Source organism: Seriola aureovittata, chromosome 18 (genome assembly GCF_021018895.1).
Source record: "Seriola aureovittata isolate HTS-2021-v1 ecotype China chromosome 18, ASM2101889v1, whole genome shotgun sequence".
Lineage (NCBI taxonomy): Eukaryota > Metazoa > Chordata > Actinopteri > Carangiformes > Carangidae > Seriola > Seriola aureovittata.
Window position 1 is genome coordinate 20,312,349 of NC_079381.1, and position 8,477 is coordinate 20,320,825.

The following is an 8,477-nucleotide window of genomic DNA, read 5'->3' on the forward strand; positions in this document are numbered from 1 at the left end:
CGTGCTCCTCACCATGAACCATGAATATCCGTGTTGCTGCTGCAGGCTGGACTCATGTTTGTGTCTGAGATCCCTGCATGAGTTGACATGAAATGGCACGCTCCCTCTAAAAATGCAATGCAGAAATTAAAAAAATAATAATATAAAAAAAAAAAAATGGACCCGATAACTTTAACAGCAGGGTAGGAAGAGAGAGAAGAAAAAAAAAAAAAAAAACGTCTGGCAACAGTCGATATTAAAAACATGCAGAGGGAGACAAGCTCGGGGCCTTCCAGAGTCAGGAAAAAGACGTCGGAGAGCTGCAGACAGGAGATGGGTATGGCATTTATATTTTCCCCCAGCCCATTGATTTGTATATGAAAACATAGCGCTTTTATTCTCCCCCCTTCTGGGCTCTGCTTCTGAGTGATCAGCTGATGAAGAGACTAGCAGCTCGCCGCTATGCTGGCTTGCTAATTCTCTCCCCCACAGCTGCAGCCGATCCTGATAGCCAGCCTGCAGATTGCAGTCAGGTAAATACCCTTCTCCATGTCTTTCTTCTCGGGCTCAGGATTCAGCCAGGCTACATCGCATGGGAAGAGAGGAAGAGATGGATAAAATGTGTGTGCGAGTGTGTGTGTTTGTGTGTGTGTGTGTGTGTGTGTGCGCGCAAGGGAAAGAGAGCGAGTGTCTCTGTGAGTTTATTCGTGTCTGTCTGTATGTGTATGTGTGTGTGAGTGTGTGTGTGTGAGTGAGAGCAGGGGGAGAGAGGGAGTGTGTAGGTGTGTGTTGTAACAGATGAGAGGGAATCTTTGCCAGATTAGTCAGGGAAGAGGCAGGCTTGTTAGGAGATAGCACAGGCATGGAGCATCACATGCACACACACTGACACCCTTCCACTCACACATACACAGTCAATCAGGCAGCTCTCAGCTGTGTTATACATCTTTGAGGATTACCCTCTATCCCTCCAGTATTCCGCTGGAACGATTGCAGCCCCTCAGAGAGAGTAGCGGGGCTTTCAAAGCCTACATTTGAGCCGAGCGATCATGAGCAGGATTTCTATTGTTGCCTCTCTAGTGTTGTGTCCTCTAACTCAATTCTCTGCCATGTCTTGTGGTTGGGAAGTGCAGGCATGCATTTTGATTTTTACTGTTGTGCCATGAGTCCTATTTTTTTTTTTTTTTTTTTTTGGTCAGGCGTGAGAATTGTTATGGTTTTTGAGTAATAACTCTGCATGCTGCTGTTACACTTCCTCTGACCGGCTGTGTGCAAAATGTCATATTTCAGGATGCTTTCATCTCCTCGTCCTTGAGAAATGCATGCTCCCAAGTGCATGCTCTATCTATACGATGTGAATGCTGGTGTGTGTGTGCTGTGTGAGCCTGTATATGATTGATACATCAATATTCTGTTTGGATTGGACAGCATGCCTTCTCTATTTCCTCCCTGTTCTCCTCAGCCGGTTTGCTGCTGCTGCTGCTGCTGGAGCTGTTCTTGCTGCATGCATACTCATGTTTCTGGCCTCTAATTGCCTTTGTGGAAAAAACTGTGCTTGCTGCAGATATTCGAAAAGGAGCGATAATAACACGAGATGCAGCAGGCACCCTTGATGAAAACCACAAACCTAAAATCATGTTGCAATCTCATATTTGTGCATGAAGGCAAGTGCAAACCAGGGAAAATATGGATTAATATTTATTGCATTATTAGCATTTTTAGACTCTGTGCGTTGGTAGAACATGGCTTCTTCAAATTTATTCAGATCCATTGTGCAATTTAAAAAAAAAAGAAAAAAGAAAAGAAAAAAAAAGTGCCTTCCCTCGATAATCATCTGACATCAAAGCCTCCAGATACAATAATCTGTCCTAAATTTGCAGAGACAGCGCAGCAGTTGGATCGCTCCAGTCCATGCAAATTCAGATGCTATTGTAATAAATAAATAAACCCTCTTTCATTTGAATACAGAGCCATACTCTATAATTCTGAATGCTTAAACTCCAGCCAGTGCTGCTAATTAGATGGAGATTGTGAGTGCTTTAATTTGAGGGTGTTAGACTCGGACTCTGTAGCTCGCTGTGTGAAGTGCTGTAGGTTTCTGTCTGTGAAAACATAGACTGTGTGTAGCAGTTACTGTCACATGAAAGTCAAGGAAAGAGTTAAAATGAATAGAAATCAGTCACAGTTCTTCTTCTTGCCTCCCATTCCTCAATTGTTTTTGTCCATGTAATGTTGAAATATGAAGTGAACAACAGAGTGAGAATTTTACAGGCTTTGTCCGTATATGTCCAGTGCATGTTTTTATCACACAGTGTTTGGGCCACCTTACTCCACCCTTATAAGTTTGTTTGAGTTTGTTAGATGTCCCCACCCATCGCTCCCTCTTCCTGCAGCCTGAGGCAGGAGAGAACGGCTCCCTGGAGGACATGGAGGAGGACATCAGTCTGAAGAAGCGTAAAGGTGATCATCATGGAGAGAAAGTGCTGCAGGCCGGGCAGGAAACTGGCGAAAAGGTCAAGAGGAAGCGAGGGCGCCCACCAGCTGAGAAACTGCCTCCAAATCCACCTGAGCTCACCAGAACGCTGAACACGCTGGTGGACATGGTCATCAACTATAAGGACGGGTGAGGATGCTCAATAATTTGGGGATTATAATAATTGTTAGTAGAAAAATGCATGAACAAGCTGATGAAAAAACTGTTTTTGTTTTTACAGAAATCTTTACGAAGCCATTTTATCAGAAGCTTCGAAGCTCTTTTTACTCTTATTTTACACAGATTTTTCACAACATAATGTTCTTAATAAGTGAAGACATCAGATTACTTCTTATGAACATGAATTCATTCATTATCACAAAATACTGAAGAAAAGTGCAGTTTTTCATGCTCATATTTTTAACACCTTTAATCCCAACAAAACAAGTTAATAACATAGTTACTTCAAAATGTTCAATCTTTGTCTAATATTGTTTTAGCAGATAGTTTGTGAGGTGGAGGTGAGGTCTTTTTTAACCGCCTGTTAAAGGCAGGAGTGCTGTATCTTTATTCCACCTCGGTGCTCTGTATGAAACGTATGAACGTAGAATCGGGTCCATCGTTGTTCCGGCTTTAAACCGGCAGCAGAGGGATTCACAAAGCCGGATCAACATCTGTGTAAAAGGGAGAGCCGGCATGGCGGGACAGGATGCCAACGCTCTGGTGTTACACGTCATGCCAGGACGGCAGAGCGAGGGGTCTTAACAGCAATATAGTGGGATCTCTGTTTAAAAGGCCCCTAAGAATCTGCAGCCTTGCTAGCAGCTCTGTGAGGCTGTGCTTCAGTACAGTGTTGCTTTGAGCTAAATGCTAATGTCAGCATGCTGCCTTACATTGTCAATGCTAATTACTAAACACAAAGTACAGCGTGGCTAATAACAGTTTTTGTTTAGAAATCAAAGTAAATTTAAAAAAAAAAAAAAAAAGCATCCATCCATTTTACCAGTTGTACAGACGTTAGCTGAGAGGTAGCTAACAATGGACGCACCAACCGTGTGTTATGGAGTGTGTCTGTGTGTTTGTGTTCAGTTCAGCTTTCTTGCTATTTTCATAAAGCTGCGGGATACCTGCGTACTTTTTGTTCAAGTTGAAGTTGAAACTTCATCTCTCTAACATTTGCCTCACGTTCTGTCTGAACACATAATTCCTGTTGTTCTACTGTAGACGCTCTTCATACTCTATTGGGAAATGTATATTGGCTTGTTGAGTTTGTAGACGGTGCAGATAAAGTCTCTTCAAAACAGAGGAGGCATTTCATACCATCAAAATTAATTACATAAATCTAGTAACAGGGTTCAGAATTACAATTTCCCGGCTGTCGCATCTTTTAAGTTTTGCAGTGGCTGTTTAAGCATCATCACACCACTTGCTGCTGGACTGAGCTGAAAGTTCAGTTTAGCTTAAAATATTTTTTCTATTCCTGCCTAATAATAATTTGAATGTTGTTTGTTTCAATTCTGCCCGGCTAAACATTAATGTAGCACTAAACCTGGGATGGTGACAACTTGTTGTCTAGAGATAAGAAGATATTTAACCACTGATTCGAAAAAAAATTGGTAACTGCAGATAACAAAGTGATTTAATCATTATCTTCAAATAGATAATGATGCTTTTGGAAAAGGAGAATGAGCCCCACAAAATTAGAATTTGTTGTCCGAAGATAATAAAATAAGTTATTACCGCAGTATAAAAGACACTGGGAGCAAACATGGCCGTTCTGTGTTTCTGAAAATCTCAACCATATACTGACAATATCATCAAACTGTTTCTTGATAAACTGAGAGTATGTGATCTGTCGCATTGTGCTTCCAGGTTGGGTCGACAGATCAGTAAAGGTTTTGTGCAGCTTCCCTCTAAAAAGGAGGTACCTGAGTACTACGAGCTGATCCGAAAGCCTGTGGACTTCAGAAGGATCAGGGTACGTGAAACTCCAACGGACACATAATACATCAAAAGACACAAAAGAGTCTGTCCTGAATATTCAAACGCTTTTTTTTTTGTAAATAGTAATTGAGATGAAGCTAAAATAGTGCTCAGGTACAGTGTGGTGCCAAATAGATTATACTCGTGTGTCATCAGTTTGGAAATACTGTAAAAGGAACCATCGCTACCACTCAGACTTAGATGTGTTGGACATATTTCTTTGAATGATCCAAATTCTTAGCATCTTGTGATATTTACACTTTAAATATAAACATAAAAACATTACATTTTAATATGAAGAACAATACTGCACAGCAACTAGTGAAAGATTTGCAGCAGGTGCCAGAAGTGAAGTGAGTCGAGTCACATGACGTGAGTCCCAAATTCAAAAGATTAGAGTTATATAAAGACTTGTTATTATTTTTTGTGGTTTGAGGCACCTGACACTTGATGGAGGTGACAACAATGGAAGTGTTTTTTAATTAATATTGTATGTTAGTTATTTTATTCTAAGAGGCTGTACTTAGGCACAATGGTGCTTTGAGCTGAGCGACAGTGACAGTGTAAACATACTGAAATTTAGCATTTTTAATGTTTTCCATCAGCATCTTATTTTAGTGTGTTAGCATGAAATTTGCTAATTAGCTCTACATTTAGTAAAGCCGAGGCTGATGGAATGTCATTAATTTTGCAGATACTTGGAAAGTATTAGACAAATTAAAACTTTAACCTGATGACAGCTCCAGATAACAAAGTGGATTATAAGTGATTACATCCCGTCCTGAGGAGAACGTGAATGTGAACACGAATGTATCGTATTTACCAGTTTCATGTCAATCCATCCAATAATTCAAGACATTATACGCAATAACACAAATGTCAACCTCCCAGAGGAGGTACAGGAAAAAGTCGAGGGATCGCGAAAGTCCTTAGGATTCCTCCTCTGGAAACCATAATTTCGAGTTTGTACCAAATTTCATGGCAATCCGTCTGATTTGTTGAGAAATGTCAGTCTGGAAAAGCCTCCCATCCCTAGAGCAAGTCATGCCAACAGCTAGAAAGAACACTGCGTCTTCATTCATTTACAGAGTGGGTAAAAATAAAGTATGACACACACAAACCAAAAAACAAAAAGCTATAAGCAACACGCTAACCAACCAACGCATCTGAATGACACCACCAACGAGCCCAACTCCAAAAATAATAAAATCTGACATGAATGCGAAGCCACCAAGTAGACAAGTAGAAAAATCTTGCTCAGTAGTTTTATTTAGTAGCTACTGTGAAAGTAAAATTAGCATGAAACATTTCTTTATCATTTATTTATTTATGTTTCTATCCTTCGAGGGGAAGAGCAGCTGAGGGATGTTAAAGTGAAACCAGATGTTCTTTGTTATCACGAAGCAGAGGCCCCTTGTAATCCTGTGAATCTTATGCATGTGGTCAGTTCATGTTGGCCCGTGGACAGCGTGTGGACGGCTCGTGGCTTATTATAATTGGTTAATATCAGGATGTTTTTGGACAAAGAGCCAATCATATTCCTCAGCTTTGTATCCAAGAAAACTATAAAGAGGGGAAGTTTTGTTTCCACTTTGAGACTTTGGTGATGAAGTTTGCTTGTCACCTATATTGTACAATATATTTTTAGCAATCCTCAACCCATCAGTGTTTTGTGTGTTTTTATTATGTTATTATGTTCAGAGTATTTCACATGCAACTTTCCACAAGACTACCTACTGTAATATATATATATATATATATATATATATTATATATATATATATATATATATCTACTATGTACTAGTATTCACCTCGAAATAAGTGGCATAACATGATAAACATCCTGCTCATCAGGCAAAACTAAGCCACAAACACAGGTAAGGCTTCATGGAACATGTTTTGCTACAGAAAACTTCAGATGTAAGGTTCTGGTTCAGTGAAACATCAAAGGTTTGGTCTCTCCAAAAGATTAAAAAATTGATGAAAACATCTACTCACTCTCATCTTACTCAAAACCTTTGAAATGTGTGTCCACGCAACACTGAGGTGGTTGTTGTTGAAATTGTGCTTGCTAGAGTTACCTGTTGTCCTTCAGCAGAGAACTAATGATCTGACATTAGTCACACATGGTGATTAGTGAGGATTAGAGGGGCTGCCAGGTGGATTTCTTCTTCTTTTTGTTTTTACCTTCAGATAGAGCGAACTTAAATGTTTACCCCGCTTCCAGTTTTTATGCTAAGCTAAGCTAATTAGCTGCTAGCTCTAGCTTTATATTTAATGTACAAGAAAGAGACAAAAGAAGAGAAAAAAAAGTATTTAGTAACGTGTCCTTGGAGACGGGACACTTGCCCGGGTTTTTGTTTTACCTTGTGAGAATACTAACATGAAATGGTTTATTGATGGCTTTGTTGCAACGGTCGCATTAAGGTTTGATACTGACCCTCTGCTTCACAGGAACGTGTGCGTAATCACAAGTACAGAAGTGTGGGGGATTTAGAGAAGGACATTTTCCTCCTGTGTCACAACGCTCAGACTTACAACCTGGAGGGATCTCAGGTGAAACCCGAGGAATTTGTTCTCTTGAAAGCAACAGAATTATTTTTCACAGTCTCCATTCTATCATGGTGCTGCTAAATGGGTTTGGATCTTGATGTGGCTCTGATTATCTCTTGTGTGCGTGCGTGCGTGCGTGCATGTGTGTGTGTGTGTGTTTGCTTGCATGTGTTTCTGTTTACCACTGAAGATCTACGAGGATTCAATTGTGATTAAGTCTGTTTTCGAGAGCGCGAGACAGAGAATCGTCACAGACGAGGAACAGAAAGAGACGGTTCGCGCCGGTCACAGCGATAATGGCGGCAGAGCTGAAGACCAGTTTGTTCCATCGGCAGGTGAGAGATGAAACAAACAGTGAAAAGATAAATGCACATGAGGACAAATTATTGTTTGCTGGTTGTTCTTACATTTAACAACCCGACTTTAGGAATTTAAAAATTAAAAAGAAAGTTCTACGTTAAGAGTAACCATGTTTTCTCTCTTTTTGTTTTTGAACCAGTGAAACCATTACCAGTCCAGCTAAAGAAGGGGACTAAGGAGGAGAGAAGCAGAAATACCATGGCCAAGAGGCTCCACAGTGATTTAGACAGTGATGACGATCTAGAGGATAACACCACAAAAGATGAGGGTTGAACTGAAAGGCCCTCCATTTTTTTGTACTCGTTCATGTCTATTCACTGCCACATCCCTTTTCATTGGTTTCTTCATTTTCTGAGCAGAAGAAAGGTCTTTGAAAATAAAACTGGAAGAGCCACTCAAAGAGAGGCACTTATGGAATAATGCTTTTTCATTTAGATGACTCACGCCACTCAAACACGTCTTGCTGCACATAGTGCTGTTCTTTTGATTTAGCTGGTCTCTTACAATAATTCTACTTTCCGTTTTATCTGCCTTAGTCCCTGTGATTGCTTCTGCAGATATTATGTAAAACAACCAGTTTCACTGACTGTTTTTAATCAATATATTTGATTGTATGAAATGCCTTCATATGTCTTGGAGCATGATTTGTATATCTCTCCTGAAGCTGTGCTCCTCCAGATGACGATGTAGATGTGTTCATGGCTAGAGAACCGAAGCACACAGGAAGGTCTTTTTAAAGAAAACCAGAACAAATTAACACTGTAATTGTGTTTGAAATCTCTGAATGGGATTTTAGAGATTATACATCTTTGATAAAAAAAAATAAATAAATAAAATAAGTGAGACTTGATATACACTTAATACGTGTACTGATAGTATGGCTTTTGTCTGCTTCTGATACTTGATGGAATAAGTTTGGGTCTAATCAAGGGTACTCAAGCTGAACATTTGTATCCCTTGTGCCACAGTATATTAACATATTGTACAGTCTGTGTGAAAAGTAAGTAAAAACTTAATTGCTTTTCATTTACTCTCCCAGTTGTTGGGGAGGATGGATCATTGTTAAGACAATCCCAGGAAACATGTATCACTTAAACACGTCGCGAAATAAATTTTATCAAAAAGTC

The 8,477-nt window shown here is 39.9% G+C and overlaps 1 protein-coding gene across 3 annotated transcripts; it reads left to right on the forward strand.

Moving 5' to 3' along the window:
* The first annotated feature begins 2 nt into the window (after positions 1-2).
* Positions 3-8,477, forward strand: LOC130186019 (probable global transcription activator SNF2L2). Of its 3 annotated transcripts, XM_056402710.1 has the most exons (7): positions 3-316; positions 472-512; positions 2,373-2,602; positions 4,325-4,430; positions 6,892-6,993; positions 7,181-7,325; positions 7,490-8,477. In XM_056402710.1, the coding sequence occupies exons 1-7, from the start codon at positions 244-246 to the stop codon at positions 7,621-7,623; spliced, it is 831 nt and encodes a 276-aa protein (XP_056258685.1). In that variant the 5' UTR covers positions 3-243; the 3' UTR covers positions 7,624-8,477. The 3 variants fall into 3 exon arrangements, with proteins under 3 accessions (XP_056258685.1, XP_056258687.1, XP_056258686.1); XM_056402712.1 differs by lacking the exon at positions 472-512 and having other exon boundaries at positions 9-316; XM_056402711.1 differs by lacking the exons at positions 3-316; positions 472-512 and adding an exon at positions 637-1,643.